Here is a 21,286-nt window from a genome sequence, read left to right as displayed (position 1 = left end):
GGAACTCTCAAGAGTCTTCTGCAACAACACAGTTCAAAAGCATCAGTTCTTCGGCATTCAACTTTCTTTATGGTCCAAATGTCACATTCATACATGACTACTGGAAAAACCATAGCTTTGATTAGATGGACCTTTGTTGACAAAGTAATGTCTCTACTTTTTAATATGCTGTCTAGGTTGGTCATAACCTTTCTTCCAAGGAGCAAGCATCTTTTAATTGCAGGGCTGCAATCACCATCTGCAGTGATTTTGGAGCCCAAAAAAATAAAGTCTGTCACTGTTTCTACTGTTTCCCCATCTATTTGCCATGAAGTGATGAGACCAGATGCCATGATCTTAGTTTTCTGAACGTTGAGCTTTAAGCCAACTTTTTCACACTCTTCTTTCACTTTCATAAGGAAGCTCTTTAGTTCTTCTTCACTTTTTGCCTTAAGGGTGGGTCATCTGCATATCTGAGGTTATTGATATTTCTCCCAGCAGTCTTGATTCCAGCTTGTGCTTCATCCAGCCCAGCATTTCTCATGATGTACTCTGCATAGAAGTTAAATAAGCAGGGTGACAATATTCAGCCTTGATGTACTCCTTTCCTGATTTGGAACCAGTCTGTTGTTCCATGTCCAGTTCTAACTGTTGTTTCCAGACCTGCATACAGATTTCTCAAGAGGCAGGTCAGGTGGTCTGGTATTCCCATCTCTTGGAGAATTTTCCACAGTTTGTGGTGATCCACACATTCAAAGGCTTTGGCATAGTCAATAAAGCAGAAATAGATGTTTTCCTGGACCTCTCTTGCTTTTTCAATAATCCAACAGATTTTGGCAAATTGACCTCTGGTTCGTCTGCTTTTCTAAAACCAGCTTGAACATCTGGAATTTCACAGTTCATGAACTGTTAAAGCCTGACTTGGAGAATTTTGAGCACTACTTTACTAGCGTGTGAGATGAGTGCAATTATGTGACAGTTTGAGCATTCTTTGGCATTGCCTTTCTCTGGGATTGGAATGAAAACTGACCTTTTCCAGTCCTGTGGCCACTGCTGAGTTTTCCAAATGTGCTGGCATATTGAGTGCAGCACTTTCACAGCATCATCTTTTAGGATTTGAAATAGCTCAACTGGAATTCCATCACCTCCACTATCTTTGTTCATAGTGATGCTTTCTAAGGCCCACTTGACTTCACATTCCAGGATGTCCGGCTCTAGGTAAGTGATCACACCATCGTGATTATCTGGATCATGAAGATCTTTTATGGACAGTTTTTCTGTGTATGCTTGCCACCTCTTCTTAATATCTTCTGCTTCTGTTAGGTCCATACCATTTCTGTCCTTTATTGAGCCCATCTTTGCATGAAATGTTCCCTTGGTATTTTTAATTTTCTTGAAGGATCTCTAGGATATCTAGTGTTCTTCAGTTCAGTCGCTCAGTTGTGTCCGACTCTTTGCAACCCCATGAATCACAGCAAACCAGGCCTCCCTGTCCATCACCAACTCCCAGAGTTCACTTAGACTCATGTCCATCGAGTCAGTGATGCCATCTAGCCATCTATCTTATCCTCTGTCGTCCCCTTCTCCTCCTGCCCCTAGTCCCTCACAGCATCAGAGTCTTTTCCAATGAGTAAACATTTCACATGAGGTGGCCAAAGTACTGGAGTTTCAGCTTTAGCATCATTCCTTCCAAAGAAATCCCAGGGCTGATCTTCAGAATGGACTGGTTGGATCTCCTTGCAGTCCAAGGGACTCTCAAGAGTCTTCTCCAACACCACAGTTCAAAAGCATCAATTCTTCGGTGCTCAGCTTTCTTCACAGTCCAACTATCACATCCATACATGACCACAGGAAAAACCATAGCCTTGACTGGATGGACCTTAGTCAGCAAAGTAATGTCTCTGCTTTTGAATATGCTATCTAGGTTGGTCATAACTTTTCTTCCAAGGAGTAAGCGTCTTTTAATTTCATGGCTGCAGTCACCATCTGCTGTGATTTTGGAGCCCCCCAAAATAAAGTCTGACACTATTTCCACTGTTATCCCATCTATTTCTCATGAAGTGATGGGACCAGATGCCATGATCTTCGTTTTCTTAGCATATAGCAAATGGTAAACAAATACTAGATCTTAGTGTGGTTGCCCTATTTGTTATTAAATAAGATTAGATCAGTGTTTTGAAGTGAAATTGTGGAGGGATTGAATACCTAGCTGTGGAATTTGTATATTACCTTTTAGATGATGAGTAACCTTTGGGGAAAAATACCAGGAATGCACTTAGGAAATGTTCTCTAGAGAATCAATGGAATCTCTCTCCCGGATGAAAGAAGATTTGGTTTCTTCCCTGTGCTGACATGAGCTTTACCACTGATCTGTGGGCTAGGGCAGTGGTCCTCACCATCACCAGGAGGGCTTTTTGAACACAGCTGGCTGAACCCTTCCCCAGTGGTCTCTGATTCCATAGGTGGGGGATGGGTCCCAGGTCCAAGATGATACTGATATTGTCGGTCTGGGGACCAAACTCACCTTGGATTAGAAGCCTCTCTTCACTACCATAAGTATGGTCTCATCTCACGATGTGTGCACTTGGTGGAAACCATGCAAAAATTAGTTCCCTTAAGGGCATCGATAGGACATTGGAAAGGGGTGAAGGAGTGGGGGAAGGGGAGGAATGTGTTGGTTGAATAAGTTTAAGAAATGTTAAATTAAAAAAAAATCAGTAGAGAAGGGATCATGTGCATGTTTTCTAAAACTTGTCTGGTCACAGAACCGTTCTTTCTGAATGTTTTAAAGGGTTAGGGTTCCTCTGCACACAGCTGTAGAAGATGAGTTAGTCCAGGTGGAGAGGCAGTGACCCAGATTACTTGGTGTGCCACTACAGGTTGTGAGTTCCTGACAAGAGAGAGCCTCAGCCTTCAGCCAGACTCCTTTGAGCTGAGTTTCTAACACCTTCTGCTTAAACAGATGCTAATGGCCCAGTCTCCCAGCAGGTACAACTCCTGCGGAGAGGTGGCAGGACTGCTAACCAGCAGTGGCCGAAATAACAGCAGGAAGAGACTCAGTCTCTGGCATAATTAGGGAATAAATTTACCCCATTTGGCTTAGAAGCATTCCTAACTCTAAAAAGCAAACTATCACTAAGACAAATACCTTATGTACAAGACAGATACCTTACATATAGATTATTTTGTTTTGCAAAGGACAGCAGTGGTCTTGTCTGATCCTTATATTAACTTGAGAGGGTAGAGCTAGAACAAGGATTAGACTCCCCAGGCACAGGTGAGAACACTAAGGCTTACAGCGATTAACGACCAGCCAGGGTTATGAAATGATTCCCCTTCTTCTGTTGCCCTCCTTTATAGGCATAGCCCTTTGTTCTTGTTGGAGAATATGTGCATTAATAATTACACCGAATCTTCATGCATTTATCCATGCGTTCCTTCATCCAGCAGATACTTAGTGATTATCTGCTAAGTGCCAGGCATTGTGCAAGGGGTCCTGGTACAGGGGTGAATAAGACAGCTCTGTTTACAGAGATCTTGAGGTCTAGCAGGTAAGTAAAACCCGCGCAGGACTGGGCCTGCACCTGTGCTTTACCTTGGGAATCTGAAGCTCAGGAAGGCTAAATGGCCTAAAATTACAAAAGCATACTATGCCGTGGCTGTCAGGGAGCCTAAAAGGTCATCTAACCTACTCCTGCCATTTTATTAAAGAGTAAAATGAAACAGAGCTGTCATTCAGTCACTCGGTCATGTCCGACTCTTTGCAACCCCATGAACTTGAAGCATGCCAGGCTTCCCTGTCCTTCACAGCTTCACAGAGCTTGTTCAAACTCATGTCCATTGAGTCATTGATGCCATCCAACCATCTCATCCTGTCATCCCCTTCTCCTCCCGCCTTCAATCTTTCCCAGCATCAGGGTCTTTTCTAATGTGTCAGCTCTTCTCATCAGGTGGCCAAAGTATTGAAGCTTCAGTTTCAGCATCAGTCCTTCTAATGAATATTCAGGATTGATTTCCCTCAGGATTGACTGGTTTGACTTCCTTGCATATATACGCAATATATTGCTTGTGTATTGCTCTGTAACACACCACCACACATTTAGAGGCTGAAAGCAACAGGCATTTATTATCTCGCAGCTCCCATGGGTCAGAAGGCTAGGCCTGGTGTGCCTGGATCTTTAGCTGATGTCTTACAAGCAGAAGTCAAGATGCTGAAGTTGTGAGCAGAACCCTCTTCCAAGCTCAGTCTGGTTGTTAGCAGAACTCACTTCTCTGTGGTTGTAGGACTGAGGTTACTTTTTCCTTGCTGGCCGTTGGTCCAGAGGTCACTCTTAGCTCCTAGAGGCTATTCTCCCGTCCTGGTACATGGACCGCTGCACCTTCACAGGAACAAAGGTGCGTCAAGTGCTTCTCATGCTTCAGATCTCTCCAAATTCCCTTTCTGCCAACAGGAGAGAAAACTCTCTGCTCCTAAAGGGACATCTCTAATGAGATTAGGTCATCTAGATAATCTCTGTGCCAAATATCAGGACACGGTTTTGGGAATGATACCTTACCCTAACCACAGATCTTGGGATTAGAGCCTGGGATCGTGGGGAGGGAGAAGACATTTTTAAAGTTCTGCCTCATTCAGTAACATAACTTGGGTAGCAGTGGAACAGGGAAGAGAGATCCTGGGTTCTCTCTGGGGGCTCAGGGTGTATAATAGTTTGAATACTTATTGCTGTTTAACAAAGTGACCCAAATTTAGGCCCTTAAAGCACCAATCATTATATTATGCTCTTGATCTATGAGTTGGAAATTTGCACGAGAATTGGCTGGGCAGCTCTTCTGTTGCACAGGAAGTTACTTGCCACCACTCAGTGCTATTCCGCTTGCAGCTGGGCTGGGCTGGAGGTTCTAAGAAGGCTTTACTTGCATATCCGGAGCCTTAGCAGAGAGGGTCAGAAAGCCAGGCTCAGCTGGGCAGCTCCCCTCTTCAGGGTCTGTTCATGTGTTCTCTCCAGCAGTGTGGTCAGACTGCTTATAAGTGGCCTCAGAGCTCCAAGGGGAATTTTCCAAGAGACAAGAAGTAGAAGCTACTGGTCTCTTGAGAGCTGAGTCCGTAAACTAAGTGAATCGCTTCTGCCCCATTTCAGCGATCAAAGGCGTGGTGGAACCTGTCCATATTCGAGGGGAGGTACCAGAGATCTCCCGTCCGTGGCAGGAGTGTCAGAGGGTGCGAGGCTGCCTGCTGCACACTGTGGGCTTTTCGTTTGCTCATTTGTTTCCACTGTGATACATTTTGGTACAGAGGGCAGTGCACTATTCACGGACCTTGGGAAGAAATATCTTCTCATACAAACCGGCCCTTGAGAATCCCCATCAATCAAGAGAGCGGTTGTTTTAGTGGATTTATCTTGTGGTTTATGCCCCTTACACTGTGTTTCAGCCTAGGTAAATGTTGTCATTCTTGTCTTGTGTTCTTGGAAGCTGGTTAAACGGTGAGGATGTTCCACAGTATAATTTTTATTATTTGAAAAGGATACCAGAAATGGGAAGGAAGGGGGTTCTGCCAGCTGTGGAGGATTCCAGAAGACTGTGGGAATAGCTACAGGAAATAACTGCCAGACTCTCTGAGAGAACCTGACCCCCACATAAACACCTGTGCTGATCAGTAGGCCACAGTGACGTTCTGTGTCTCCTAGAAAGATTATCCGTTCAAAGCCAGTGTCCAGTAATGCTTGAAAAGTGTGAATATTTCCTTTCCCCCAGTGCACAGGCAGCTAGGGAGAAGGCTGTGCGTCCTCTTGGGAGAGGGTGAGCTGTATGCAGGGTGCCTCCTTCCTCCTAGGAAATACTCTGCTTCGGGGGGTCCAGGTACTACTTGTGACCTCAAGTAGGTCATTCTCAGGTGCCCATGGACCAAGGCTTGTCTAGGCATCATTCCACTCTGGAATTCTGAAAATCCGTGTGCTAAACACACAGACCGCTCCACCCACCATAGTTAATTGCTACTGTCATGGTCCCTGGGGCTTCCCTCATAGCTCAGTTGGGGAAGAATCCGCCTGCAATGCAGGAGATCCCGCTCACTTTTCACTTTCACTTTCTTTCATGGTCCCTGACCTGCCAATGGGTGTGTGTACCATACCGGTGCAGGCACCCTAGGAGTGGGTAGCAAATTCGTGACAAAGACCCATTTTGAGTGTATATTCAACTGTCCTATTGAGGAAAAGGTACAAGCCCACAGATAACCCAAAGCTGGCTCAGGGCAGCCTGTTGTCAGTCACAGAAGCCTAGAAGTACCCTCCCAACCATGGGGGAAGCGAAGCTTTTAACTAAGAATATGTTTTGCATTTCTTTTCTATTTATGGGGGTAAAGAAGGCAGTGAGGCCAAACCCCACAGCACCCCAAGGGTGCATGCTCGAGGTGAGGGGAAGAGATGGGTGCCGGCAGCTGACTCCTGCGTGAGAGATACACAAGGCTTGCTCAGCCCAGCGCTACCAGGGATGTCTCTAGGCCCGCCCCTGGGTGTCCTTGTGCGTTCGTAGCAGGTAGGGCAATTGACTCACTCCGTTGACGTAAGGCAAGAAAATAAGCATCTTCAGACCCTTTTGTTGTTTTAGTTTTTCTTTTTTTTTCCTTCCCTGAGGCTCAGAGGTAGCTTCCTGTTCAGAATAAAATCCAGAGGATTGAGTCAGAAATAGAACTGAGTTCTAACCATTTCTGTAGCTCTTTATCCCCTTCAGCACCATTTCCCTGTGTTCCTCCCCACCTCCGCCCTCCACACCGTCCAACAAACTCACACCTGGGCAAGCTGTAATCTTAGCAATGCGACAACTCACTGGTGACCTTGAGGACATCATCTTGCCTCTCTGAGCCCAGTTTTTCATATTTTTTAAAATCCCTGATACCCTTTTCAACCCAACCTATGACACAGAAAAGGTGTGCGGATTGAAACCAGAGAACCTATTGGAAGAGCTTTGGAAAGTTTAAAAGTGATAGAAAAATGTAACATATTGCTGCCTTAATAGTGTTTTTCTGGTTGTTTTAAAGGATGATTTTTTTGGGGGGTAAATGTTTTATGGAAGTGTTAGAGTTATATAGCAAGTGAAAATCCCGTTAAGTTGCAGTAAGATGAATTTTCACAAGATGAATTCCTGCATGTAACCAGCACACCCAGATCCAGGAGCAGGGTGTCATCCCCAGGGCAGAAGCCCCTGGATCCTCTTCGCTCCCATCAGGTACTGCCAGGCTTCTCTCCAGGGGAATCACGCCTCTCATGGCTGCTCCCACTCTAGCGCAGTTTTTCCTCTCTTATACAGTGTGCACCTAGGTATCTGGCTTCCTCTTACCTTGCATTCTTCTGTGAGATTCCTCCGCACTGTTTTGTGCGGTTTCGGCACCCTCACTCACAAGGGCGCTCTGCTGTGTCTCCTCCGCGCTGTTTTGTGGCACTTTCACTCACAAGGGCTCACTTTCACTCACAAGGGCTCCGCGCTGTTTTGTGCGGCTTCGGCACGCTCACTCGCAAGGGCGCTCCACTGTGTTTCTAGACGTCCTTTCTCCTGTTGCAGTCTCCAGGATGGGGCCCGCCAAGGACGTGCTGCTGTCTTCCACATGCCCTGGGGTGAACTTCCGTGTGCATTCGTGTTGGGTGTCTACTAGGGACGGGCTTCCTCAGCTTTACAGATGCTTCAGTAGGTACTTCCCAATTTTCCCAACATTGCTGAGCCAGTAATCTCTCTTGCAGGTAGCATAGTGCAGAAGAGTTTTCCATTGTCCCACGTCCTTGTGGATATGAACATACACTTAGTGTTTCTCGTCCTTTCTATTTTGATGGTAGCATCCTGCTACAGTAGTATCCCGTTGCAGTTTTAGTTGACGTGGTCCTGATGACTAATGACACGGAGTTTCATGTGCTTATTGCCTTTTGAATGTCCTCTTTTATGACCTGCCCTTTCATAGCATCATATCAGTTGACTACTTCCCCTTTTGGCCATTTTTTTGGGGTGGGGGAGACATATCATATTTATTGAACAGATTTAGTGAGAACTTTGAGAAGAAAAATGTAAATCGTGATAATTGCATCACCTCTGGTTTAAAGAGACTCAGAAAGGAGTGCAGACTGAGGCAGTCTGGACTGCGTTTGACTAGCCCAGCATCCAGCCAGCGTAGGAGTTATTTATGCACTATAAATACTGTCTTTGATTGGGTAGAGGTAATGCAAATATATTTTCTAACTCAGGCTTGTCTTTCCACTCTTTGAATGGTATCGTTTGATGGATATGTTTAAATCTTAATATACCCCTATTAATCAATGTGTTTTTTCCCTCTTTATGGTGAGCTGTGTTAAGAAATCTTTACCTACTCCAATCTCATCATGATATCCCTCTCTGTTTTCTTCTAAAAGGTGCTTTAGTGATGCTATTATTGTATGACTTTTCACATTTAGACCTGTAATCCGTCTGTTAATGAAACTGGGGTATAGAAGAGATTGTGTCAAGAAGAGATTTTGAGGTTGCTGTTTTAATATCAATATTCAATGGATCCAGCAACAATTATTGAATTCTTTCCCTGGATTTTTAAATCTGTACTTATTTCAAAAGGACCATTTTCTTTGTGAGCTCAAGAGGAACACAACAGTTTGTTTTCCTGAGAGACAATGTGCGCCTACTCTATGTCAGGAGCTTTGCATCCATTATCTTATCTGATCTTTAAGACAAGCCCACAAGTAATGTATTATTCTTCCATTCTGTAGTTGAGAAAACTGAAGCTTAGGAAGGACAAGTGATTAGCTGAAGGTTAAGTAATAAGCAGCAGAGTGGGGATTGCATACCCCATCTTTTCTGACTTCAGGGCCACATCTAGCTCTTTCTTCAAGCTTCATGGGGACAGCATTCATTAGAACCGTGGAAGGTGAGTGACCAGTGAGATTAGGACATTAAGCTGTAATCAACTGGGCTGTTCTAGTAACCGAGAGGAGTATTTTTACCTGGAACATTTATGAAACACAGTTATTCTTTGCCCTCAGTAATAATAATGGTTAATGGTCAATCACAGTGCCCTTTCACTGCAAACCTCCCAGGAATTTTTTGTGTCTGTTTCTCGTTCTGAAGATTAAGTGTAAGGTAGGTATTACCTTTCCCGTTTGACAGATAAAGAAACTGAGAATCAAAGAGGTGAAGTGATTTATCCCAAGGTCAGATATCCACAGCAAAAGAGTGGCAGAGCAGGCGCAGCATTTCCTCGGCTGAGTCCCCCGCCCTGTCCGGCTCGCCGTACTTCAGGATGCAGCCCGTTAGCCCTGACCGGCCACTTCTGGCATTCGTGCCTCTTGGTTTGTGTCTGCCATTCTGCCTGCCCGCTGTCCAGGAAGAGTAAGTCGCTCTTGCAACTCTCCACCTGGGAGCTTCCTGCTACTCTAGCCTCTCTGTCAGCCCTAAGGAGGCTTCTGGATCCTTCCTTCACTTGCCTCCAGCACAGCCATGCCCGAAAGCAGAATGCCAAATTTGAAAATGTTGCCTGTCACCTCTTTCCAGACACAAAACTGTAACTGCCAAAACTGTTTCGTAATCCTCCCCAGCTAAACTTCTGACAATCCGATTTTAAAGACTGTCAGATTTTTCTGTTGCTGCTCTTCCTCTCCTGCCTTCTGCCCTCAGCTTCTGCCCTCCCCCCAAAAAAGCCTATTGCCTTCACGGCACAACACCAAACCAGAAAGCATCTGCATCGTGGGGAGAGACTCCAGGATTCTCTTCGAGTCTTTTTCCCACTGCTGTGAACTGTTCCAGGAGGATCTGACATCATGTGAAAAACTGAGAGGAAGAAGAAGACACTATTAAGTCAGAGATAGGAGCTCAGAGAGGGGGATGATTAAAACTAAGTACAAATGTGGGGAGAATGGACACTGAGTGGCTCTGATGGCCAGTTCCAGTTCTCACGGGCAGGTCCATAAACCGAGGCTTCGTTCAGCAGAGCTCCATGCATGGGCATATTCATCTTTTCTCAGCACTGTTACTGTAACACACACACAGTCATACACAGCACACCCCCCAAACAGTGCTTCATCAGAACCCTCCGAACAACTGTTTGTCTTCCTAGCCTCTGCTCTATAAAGTCCACGGTTTGTAGAGTCTCACAGAGTCACTCAGACACCCATTACAGCGTCGCAGGAATACCAAGGCAGAAGCACAGGGCATAAATAATGATTCAGAATTCCAATTTCATTGTTTTTGGTTTTTTTTTTTTAAAAAAAAACTCCTCTCCCTTTTTAAACAAACACTTCCCGTAGGCAAATGAGACTTCTGGATTCTGGTTTTCTCTTTGAGCCTAGAGCTGCTCTCCCCTTTCTCCTTGGCACTTGATCTGTATGATTGTCCCTAAAATGCCACTGGCCTGGCACTACAGTCCTGTCTTGGGCAAAACCTCCAATTAAAATCAGCAGGAAGTTTGCTAGAATTAGGAATTCCAGCCTGGGCTCCCCACCTGGGTGGCTCTGAGAGGGAGGCCTGCGCCTTTGAAAGCACGGATGGGAAGCCCCGGGTGGCAGAGCCTCTGCCCTCCAAATGCCGAGCAGCTCCAGCTGTGTCGCCGGGAGGCCTGTCAGTTCCTCGGCAAACCCTGGCTGAGGCCAAGACTGAGCCTGCAGGGGAGCAGCAGGGGCATCTCCGTAGACCACTGTCCAGCTCCTCCTCCGGCCTGGATTTGAGAGGGTAGGAACAGTACAGTGGGGAGTGGAGGACACACTGGGTTTGGATGGAGACATCCTGAGCTCTGATCTTCTGTGTCTATGCTGTGTGACCGTGGGAACATTGCAGTCTGCTTTGGTCCTCCGAGCCCTCTCGGTGGGATGGAAATCACGAGGCAGTCCTATCTCCTGGGGCTAATGTGAGGATAAAGGCTGGCTGCCATGATAGAAAAAGCACTCAACCCTCCACCCCACCAGACCTCAAGGCTCAGGTCTAAACATGAGGGAGATGGCTGTATATTTCCAGGGCTGCTTCTTCTCGAAGGTTCTCTGCCTCTGTGGTCAAAGCTGCTTCCTGTGTCGCCTCTGTGGGAGCCTGCCTACCAGGCCCCAGGGGGTTCCAGCTTTAGGAATGAAAATGCAAGTTCCTGCCCGCCCTCCTTTCCTCTCATCAACACTGCCCCCAACCCCCACTCCATCAGAATGAGCTGGGGTCCTATCCAGCAGAAAGTTGCTGAATTGGACGTATTGAAGTTCAGCTTTGGCTGAAAAGGGAAGATGCTTTGGATCTCCAGGGACAGAGAAAAGCACCTTAAAATTTGGTGCTCACTGTCGCACATGGACTACCTTGTGGTGGGAATTGTGTCAGCCCTCTGTGAGACCCGACCCCCCCACCCCACCCCCCGGAGCTGGCCTATTAAACTGCTCCTGCATTGCAAGGGTTGAGGTGGGCTGTCACCAGCCAGCCTGGGAAATGATATTTATAGATCACGGTCCCTCCTACCCCTGGTCCCCAGCCTGTCCCTGAGCACTTGTCAGTGAGCTCCAATTATCTGTGAATGGAGGAGAGGGATGACTGGCAGGTCCAGGGGAAGCAAGGAATGTGCTAATAGGTCCTTCACACGTTCAAAGTTTCAGTATTTTTCCATTATTTCCATTTACGTCTCTTCTTATGGCCTGCCTGCTTCTTCTGGCCGGCTGTAATTTTATACTGTGGTTCATCGGAAAGTGCACCCATGCTGGCTGGCATCAGAGAGCTTGGTCTGGAATGTGGCATAAGCTTGTGATGTCAGACAAGTCCGCCTGCTTCTCCGGGCTTGGCTCTCTGTGCTGCCGATGGTTATCCACAGTGCTCTGGGAGAACTCCGGCACGGAGCCTGGTGCACAGTGAATGCTTGGTGGTTGAGCACGCTGGCTTCAAGCGTGCCTGCCATCCAGCCTGGCAGGGTTTCTGAGGATCAGTGACCGCTCCCCAGAGCAGTAGCTAGAGGTGGTGAAGGTGCAGGAGATTGCTCTGATGGTGGTGGAGTCCTCATTATGAGAAGCTGCTTGTGCTAAAAGGACAGGGGTGCAAAAAACTGGGATGGGCTTGTTTTTTCTGGTTTCGCTCATCTCTTCAAAATGAAGGACTGGAATCTAAGGAAAGTTCACTGACATCGGGAATTGGGACTTAACAGTAACATTTCTACCTGGTCTGACCACTCTCTCTGCCCCCCTTCAGGAAAGGATTGTTTGCATGCAGATGGTCTACATTCCCTGATTCTGGGAGTTACAGTCTTGGCTGAGTTGCTTCATTCGCATTCCACCCACTCTAATTACGGGGCTTCCCTGGTGGCTCAGAGGGTAAAGAATCTGCCTGCAATGCGGGAGGCCCAGGTTCGATCGCTGGGTGGGGAAGATCCCCTGGAGAAGGGAATGGCAACCCACTCCAGTATTCTTGACTGGAGAATCCCATGGACAGAGGAGCCTGCCAGACTTACAGTCCATGACACGAGGGAGCCGCTGCCACGTTCACTCCGCCTTCACTCCGTCACCTCTGCCCCCCCTCCCGCCCCCTCCTCCTTCACTCTGGGTCGGCCCCTGCTCCCGCACCTCCTCCAGCACCCAGGCCTCCCGGGCCCCACCTCTCTCCTCCCTCCTCTCTTCCTCCCGCCGGGCGCTCCCCGCCCCCTCCCGGTCGCCCGCCTCCTTCGCGGTCCTCCTCTGGACCCTTAATGCCTTCTTTGATCCGGCCCACAACCTCACGATTATGCAGGTGCCAGGCAGCTCTCGGCTGCGCCTCAGAGGGCCTCTGTCCCCGGTGCCTCCCGCTCGACAGGGCTGGAATCCTAATCGGCCCTTCGCCCCTCCTCCGGTGGCGGCCTCCCCGGGGGCCTCCATCTGCCCCCTCCCGCCCGCCCCCAGGGTTCTGAGAGCCGGGCCACAAGGAGGCATTGATTCAAGGAGGTGGGGGGGGGGGGGAGTCCTGACAAAGGGTCCCAATGATGAGACACGAGAAAGGGGGCGCTCTCCGGGCTTATAGAATGCCTTGCAGATGGGAGCAGAGGAGCTCTCAATGGGGTACTGTCCTGTCGCCTGGAGAGGGAGTGACGGGGCTAAGTGTGGGCCCTTTGAAAGGGGCGTTTTGAAATGACGCTCTGGTCAGATGGAACCACGCAATCGGAGACGTGTGGCGGGCCCCTGTGGCTCGCAGCACTCTCCATGACTCAGAGCCCATATTCAGCTGATGCTCTGGCTCCGGAGGTGGGAGCCGCGCGGCTCATTGTCATTCCAGCTCCGTTTTCTGAAGGCTGGGCCCTCTGCTGTTCTCCAGCCTGTAATAGGATTGGTCCACACGAAGCAGAGACCGCGGAGGCCTGGAGCTGTGTGGGTGGAAGGGATTGAAAACTAATACTGCAGCTTGGGAGACAGAAGCGGATTTTGTTGTTGTTGTTTAAGGAAAAATAAGAAAAAATATTAATTTTGGTCTGTTCACTCATTCAGTGGTCGTCCGCTCATTCATTCAGCAACCATTTCTGGGCTCCATGCTCAGAAATGGAGGGCTCCCCTCTCTCATGCCTTAAGAGACTGGAGGGGAAACTGACCAAAAGACTAGGGGCTGCAATACAGCGTTCAGAATGTCCTGAGGGAGGTTTCATTGCCAAAGCCAGGCTCATTCCCCGGACTTAAAGGCAGAGCCCTTCAAGGAGCGCTCTAATTATGCCTCCATTTTCTCTCAGCTGATAAGCACAGCAGCATTCTGGGAAGCCAAGTTTCAACAGGATCCATTTCCAAATGTCCCAGTAACCAAATGGTTTCCCTCCACCCCAGAGAGATAGGGAAATCCTGAAAGCTTCTCAGTAGCTTCAAAGGAAGAGCTTATTCTCTGGGATAAGAATACTTATTATTACCTTTTTAATAATTGGTCTATGCCCAGCTCTGTGCTAAATGCTTTACAGACATCATCTCATTCAGTCCTCCCCTTCACCACCTAAGATAGGGTTTATTATTCTCCTTTTGCATATGGACCCTGCGTCTCAGAGACATGAAGTGACTTGTTCCCGCTTATGGAGTGGAGCCTCGAACTAAGTTCGGCCTGGGCCAGCGCACGTGCCTTTCAGGATTAGGCTGCACTGCTTGCCTCCTGGTTCTTGGGCTTGGCGATTGTGGCTGGGCAGAGGAAATGAGAGAACAGGGGCATCGCTACCACGTCCTACCAGAGATGCAGTACAATGCAGAAGGGCTTCTGTCTCCAGTTTTCTAAAATGGGGCTCCCTGGCAGCCCAGTGGAGAAGACTCCAGGTTCCCAGTGCAAGGGGCATGGGGTCGATCCCTGGTTGGGGAGCTAAGATCCTGCATGCCACACAGCATGGCCTAAAATAAAAAGCTGGGGATCAGGAACCACTGCCACCATTGGCATCCTCTCCACCAACAGTACTGCGGTGCTTGGCAGCCTTAAGAAATGCTTCCTTGACTCTTCTTTGAAAAAAAAAAAAAAGAAAGCCTTGGCTATGAGCCAGAAGGTTTCTCTACCCACTTGCTGTATTATTTGCCTCCAAGCTTCTCTTGCCACATCTAGAAAATGGAGCTGAGAGTCCCTTGGCAGGAATAACAAGAGCCTAACTTTTATGGCGCCCCTAATACCTACCGAGTTAGGGACTAAGATTTCACATAAAAATTCATGCCATCCTTACCACAGCCCAGCGTGGGAGGAGTGATTAGGGAGGTGAGGGAAACCGCCAGCATTCCCCGGGCTCAGGAGTGGAGGAGCCAGGACTCAAAGCTATCTCAGACTGACCTCAAGTCGCAAGCTATTTTGGGGGTGTTGTTGTGAAGCTCAAGTGAGAAATGGGAGGGTAAAAAGTGCTAGACACACGTAAGGAATTATTCTTAGTGTGGAATACGGCCAAGAGGGGACTTGTACAGAAATGAGGAAAGATGAGAGGCCGCTAAGCTGACTGTCTTACATCTTTTTTTTTTTTTAAACTTATTTTTCTGTTGCTTCTTATCTGATTGAGTATCTGTCTTCATTGGAATGTTCCAGAGGCTGGAATCTGGGACAGGCTCGGGTTTGTTTATAAAAGTGTTGAGGGGCTGTGGAGAGGGGGACCTAGACATTCATACTGTGATGGAAATTTCACTGAACTGAAATTTTGGAGAAAAATGAGGAGAATAGCATCTTCCTTATATGTTCTGAAACTGCAATATTAGGATCACGTGAGATCATCAATATGGAAGTGCTGCCATATCTCCGGAGTAATATAAGATAGAATTCGTTTTTGCTGAAGTTTTCAGATGTTATGGGAAGAATCTGTGAAGAGGGTTGAAACATCAGGTGTAGGGTAAAAGAAATAACCCCTCAATTCGTCTTTACTGCTGACTTTCTACACTCTGTTGTCATTCAGCAGGGTTTTTAAGTTTATACACTTTAAGGTTCTGAATCAAATGCCTTTGAGATGAATGAATAATAGATTTAGAAAGCTGAGAGGACCTCAAAGAACACTTTTACTCCATCCCTTTCCTTTTTACACGTGAGGACACTGACCATTAGAAGGGGAAGTACAAGGTCATGTAGCTGGTGTGCGGCATCACCCAGAGCTCCACTGTAGTTCCCAGCAATGACATTCAGTGCCCTTCCTATGATAACTGCCCTACCCTGTCTTTTCATCCTCTGGGCAGCCCCACTTTGCATGAGCAGCTGGAGAACCACAAGCCCACCCATGATGGTTAACATTCTCCATCTCCCCTCTGTCCCCCAGGACAATTCAGCAGTGGCTTGCAAGGGTTCAGTCGCTTCTCTACTGCAATGAGAACGGGTTCTGGGGCACCTTCCTGGAGAGCCAGAGGAGCTGCGTGTGCCACGGCAGCACCACGCTGTGCCAGCGCCCCATCCCCTGCATCATCGGCGGGAACAACAGCTGCGCCATGTGCAGCCTGGCCAACATCTCGCTCTGCGGCTCCTGCAACAAGGGCTACAAGCTGTACCGAGGCCGCTGCGAACCGCAGAACGTGGACTCGGAGCGCAGTGAGCAGTTCATCAGCTTCGAGACCGACCTGGACTTCCAGGACCTAGAGCTCAAGTACCTGCTGCAGAAGATGGACTCGCGCCTCTACGTCCACACCACCTTCATCAGCAACGAGATCCGCCTCGACACCTTCTTCGACCCCCGGTGGCGCAAGCGCCTGTCCCTCACTCTCAAGAGCAACAAGAACCGCATGGACTTCATCCACATGGTGATCGGCATGTCCATGCGTATCTGCCAGATGCGCAACAGCAGCCTGGACCCCATGTTCTTCGTCTACGTCAACCCCTTCAGCGGGAGCCACTCGGAGGGCTGGAACATGCCCTTTGGCGAGTTCGGCTACCCGCGCTGGGAGAAGATCCGCCTCCAGAACAGCCAGTGTTACAACTGGACTCTGCTGCTGGGCAACCGGTGGAAAACGTTTTTCGAGACGGTCCATATCTACCTACGCAGTCGGACTCGGCTCCCTACCCTCCTGCGCAATGAGACTGGCCAGGGCCCCGTGGACCTGTCCGACCCCTCCAAGAGGCAGTTCTACATCAAGATCTCGGATGTGCAGGTGTTCGGGTACAGCCTGAGGTTCAACGCCGACCTCCTGCGCAGCGCCGTGCAGCAGGTCAACCAGTCCTACACGCAGGGCGGCCAGTTCTACTCCTCTTCGTCTGTCATGCTCCTCCTGTTGGACATTCGGGACCGAATCAATCGCCTGGCCCCCCCTGTGGCCCCGGGGAAGCCCCAGCTGGACTTGTTCTCCTGTATGCTCAAACACCGCCTGAAACTGACCAACAGCGAGATCATCAGGGTGAACCACGCCCTGGACCTCTACAACACCGAGATCCTCAAACAGTCGGATCAGATGACAGCCAAGCTCTGTTAACCTGGGCCACGGGCGTTCCCTTTTGTTGTACAAACAGAACAGAACCAAGCAAAGCAAAACAAACACACATTTGTAAAGTGTAATTACTATTCAAAGGAAAGGAGGAAAAGTCTTCATTTGTTGGAAATGAAAAAACGTTCTAGCAACTGTATAAAACCGTGGGGCATGTTTGTTATTTCTATACTCTGTCGTGAAGAAGGGTCTCAGTCTTGGGAGGAGCTCGGAGGGAGGTGCTGCTTAGGCCTCAGGTGCTGTATTGAGGGGGGGCGGGATGGGAGAGAGCATATGCAACGAATTGTAAAGATCTCTGCTGTGCAGGTGCTAAGATTAAACACGAAAGAGAAAGCTATATGTAATGTACAACCGACACTGCCATTTTTCCTTGTGGGAGGAAATGGACATAGATAAAGAAGATATTTCTTCGGTTATGATTTCTTCCCTCTTTCTGCTTAATTCCTTGTGGTTCTTTTGACTCGGCTGCACATGAATCTCCACTCTCACCCAGATAGCTTCCTTCACACTGAATAAACTGAAACTCACTGAAGCTGGACAATAGGGGACCCTGGGACCCTGGGACCCTGGGGGAGAGGCATTCACATAATCACAGGGTGTTAAAACCATCAAGAAACCTTTGAGATCAGCCTGTTGATCTCCTTGATTGCGTTTGGGAACTAGCCTCAGAGAGAAATGGCTAGCCCATGGCTACATATGGTTACTGGCCAAACAGCGAGGTGACCCTGCCTCCTGACCCCGTTGGCCGTGCTCTTTCTAACATCATGCTGGCCACGGTGGTGTTTACTCCCCCAGCTGAGCTGCCAAGGGATGGAGTAGCTTTCAGTCTCAGGTTGTTTTGATAGCCCTTTTTTTCTTCTAACGAAGAAACTTATTTCAACTATGGTCTCCAAAAAAAAAAAAAAAATGGTGTCAGATACCCTAGAAGCGCTCTCAGTATTTTACTTTGATTTAAAGTCAATACCTGAAATAAAGTAGGGTGGGTTTAAAAATTGCATTGGTCTGCCAGGCCAACTTCCCCAAGTGGGTATCTAAAACATGATCCTTTAACTCAATACACACACACACACACACACACACACACACACACACACACACACAATGCACTAACACTGCCACTTCTTGGGCATCTCTGAAAACTGAGAATCCTTGTCTGGGACTTGGGGTTTAAATTGAAAGGAGAGTTGTAAGGAAGAGAACTCATTTCAAAGCACATCTGTAGAGGATTGGGGCAGAAAGCGTGTCTTAGCCTTCAGGAACTCTGCATTTATCTTCTTGCTACGATAGTACTTGCTAGAGATGCTTTGAGCATCTGAGTCTTCATTTCCAAATTGGCAGAGAAATAGGACCACACACATCAGGGTTGGGAGAGAAAGTAGGACTCTTCTGGTCTCGGTGTCAGCCCAGTGCAAATCTTGTCTTTGGGACATCACCCCTGTCTGCTAACTGGCCCATTCCTGGGATAGGAAACCCATGTAGTTCTGTCTTCCACATTCCTTGGAGTCCTCTTTTACTGAAGGGGATCAGTAGTGCTCATGCCAGCTTATGTTATTAAACAGATCTAATTATTAGATGGTTCTTCTACATATTTACTAGCATCTGTGTACCTTCCATTCACTGGTTCCAGTTCTAGAATGTACATTTCTCATGTCAGTGCTTTCATAGATAAAATACAGAAACTATCTCAGGGCTCACCAGAGTCTGTAACACTTTGACTCAAAGAAAAGACTTACCCCCACCCCGCCTATATAGTTTAAGATGAAAGGAGGAGGCTTCAGTGCACACAACACATAAGACCTATCTAGTTTAAGTATGTGTGCGGAGGGGGGAAGTTATATCCTTTTATTTTTTCGCATAGTGAAATTCCAGATTCAATGTTCCAGTTTTTAGTATGAATTAGCATGTATTTTGATACCAATTTAGCAATGTGTGCTTCACACTATCATAGTAGTTTGGCCCTCAGATTTTGAGCAGATTCGATATTCATTTAGGTTGGAAATTATTCATGCAAAAGTCACATAGCAGCTATTCATCAAGCAAAAGATTTCATAGCAGTTCAGTAAATCATCAAACATCTCAACAGCCCACACCCTCTGGACACGGAGCTGTAACCGCTGGACCACAGGGAAGTCCCTCTTCAACACTTGGGAGATGAATGGGGCATGCCAGAAAAATGAGATCTGTAAGGAAATGGGTTATGCTTTTTGTGCCCCTCATACATTGATGAGAAAGACATATGAACCAATAAAAAATGAATAATTACAGTACACCATGATGAGTGCTGTTGTGGGGTCAGACACGCAGAGAAGAGCCTGAAGTTATGAACTCGGTTCATGCGGCTGGCACAGGCTTTAGATGGGCATGCTCATCCTGAGTGTTGAAAATGAAAAGGACTCGGGCAAATAACAAGAAGGCTCTTCCCCAGGCTTCACCAACCGTGAGTGTGTGTGTGTGTGTGTGTGTGTGTGTGTGTGTGTGTGTGTGGGAAAGTTTTCTTCTCTTTACCTTGACAGTATTACTGAATAAGTACATCATATCATATTACAAAGAGAATAAACAATGTCTAATGATTGGAAAGGGCAGGGAAATCAGATAAATTTTCAAGGACAGAGAGATTCAGACATCAAAATATTTGTTCAAAGGTGAAAGGAAAATACTTTTATATAAGGATACAAAGTTCTGGGGATTTCCAGGCATCTTCTGCTTGGGTCCAACTCTTTGAGCTAACAAGGTCCCTCCAGCTATTGGGGAAGACAAGCCTGAAGCCTTCAAGTGAGATTTTAATTCAATTAGCATCTTACCAGTTTGATGCAACAACCAAGGACCTATGGTGTCTGATTAATATGCTGATGCTAAGGCAAAAGAGTGAACAGAATGCCCCGTTGGATAAGCCTGACAGCAAAGCGTGGCATTGCCATGGAAACCACAGAAGGCCATTAATTAGCTATCAGATAAAATCATTGGAAAATTCTGGACCCTGGCATATCTGCCCCCTTCAAAGAGGAGGGCAATAAGAGGTCGCACTAACAGCAAGGCTCCCTTCATTGATTGAAATCATAATTGCACAGAGACTACATGTCATAAGTGGAAGAAAGATTAGGAAGTAGAACAAGTTGACATAATAGAAGGAAAGAGGCTTGGGGATTATCCATCGCCACAAATATTTTTTTAAATGTAGCGTAACTTGTTGGGTTGTCTATGTTGATAAAATCATCTCCATGACAAACACTTTCTCCTATTCCCCATTCTTTTTGGAAAGAGGTGAGAAGAATAACATGGATCCACTAGATGGTGATAAGTGATTGAGGGAAGCTGTCATAGAGTCAAAGCGTGAGAAATGATGAACCCCTAAAATAATAGATGAAGACTGTAGAACGTTCAAGTTAATAGGGAGACTTTTTTTTTAAATTAAAAAGAAGACATTTTTTGCTCATTTGTTTTACAAGTGCCTGAAAAGTTTTGTGAAAATCAAATTAAAAAAAAAAAAGAACTTTTCCTTCCCCATTGCATTCTACTATAATTTTAGTATGTTTTATTTGAATAAAGTATTGAATTAGTTGTTGTTTAGTCACTAAAAAAAAAAGAAGAAGGCAGACAAGAGAAAGAAAAGATTCATTAAAATATTAATAGCTAGATACATAAACATAATAACCAAACATCCTACACAAATAACCACAATAAATGTACTTGGACAAAACTGATCAGTAAAAAGAGGTAGTCAGACTACAAGGTACAAATGTAAAAGTAATGGCAGAGAAGTTTGAAAAGAAAAAGATGCATAAAGGTGTCCTAGACAGGTATTAACTAAGAGGAAGCTGATGTAGCACCATTAATAGCATTCAAAATAGGCTTAAAGGCAAACAATAGGATTAAAGATGGTCAGCTCAGCAGGGAAAGTGCAGAGACATACGGACACATGGAACCATGGACTCTTTGGGGTAAAGCGGTCATTAAAGGTCTGTAAAATTTCATCCTTCAGAGATGAAGTTATGCTCAGCGTTATTCTGCAAAATTTGCACACTGATCATGATCATAGTTCCCTTTTCACTGTCTCAAGGTGAAAAAGTATCCAGTCCAACCTCCTAGCCAAGACAAGAAGCAGCCCCATGATACTGAAAAGAATCAACCGTAATAATCGGAACTGAACTTCATATGCAAATAGTCTCTCTCTTCTATATCACCAAAATCGTCTCTAATGAGCATTTTTCCAGTTGAAGATCAGTGCAAATCTTTGGTTGGTTACAATAAGTTCAGACTGAGCAGAGCGCCCTCTCTGCCTGAGAACAAGATAATACCAGGGGCTCCAGCTGCACCAAACCAAGAACCGAGACGGAAGATGTTACCTGAATGAACTCTCCTTTCTCAACATCCCTGTCTCTTTAAATCATGATCAGAGCCTGAAATGGCAAGTGGAAGGTCATTCCTCACTTCAGTGTTGCATCTAATGGTAAGCATTCTGCACGAGG

At 46.8% G+C, this 21,286-nt stretch overlaps 1 protein-coding gene across 1 annotated transcript in view; it reads left to right on the top strand.

Moving 5' to 3' along the window:
* BRINP1 (BMP/retinoic acid inducible neural specific 1) overlaps nt 1-17,727 on the top strand; it is a 195,791-nt gene extending 178,064 nt beyond the window's left edge. Inside the window, exon 8 of the mRNA XM_018052690.1 lies at nt 15,668-17,727. Coding sequence (XP_017908179.1) covers nt 15,668-16,808 — 1,141 coding nt within the window. The 3' untranslated portion in view covers nt 16,809-17,727. The remainder of the gene's footprint in view (nt 1-15,667) is intronic.

The sequence above is a fragment of the Capra hircus genome, chromosome 8 (assembly GCF_001704415.2).
Source record: "Capra hircus breed San Clemente chromosome 8, ASM170441v1, whole genome shotgun sequence".
Taxonomy (NCBI): Eukaryota; Metazoa; Chordata; class Mammalia; order Artiodactyla; family Bovidae; genus Capra; species Capra hircus.
The sequence above is the reverse complement of the archived record's forward strand: the minus strand, read 5'-3'. Positions and strand labels throughout refer to the sequence as shown.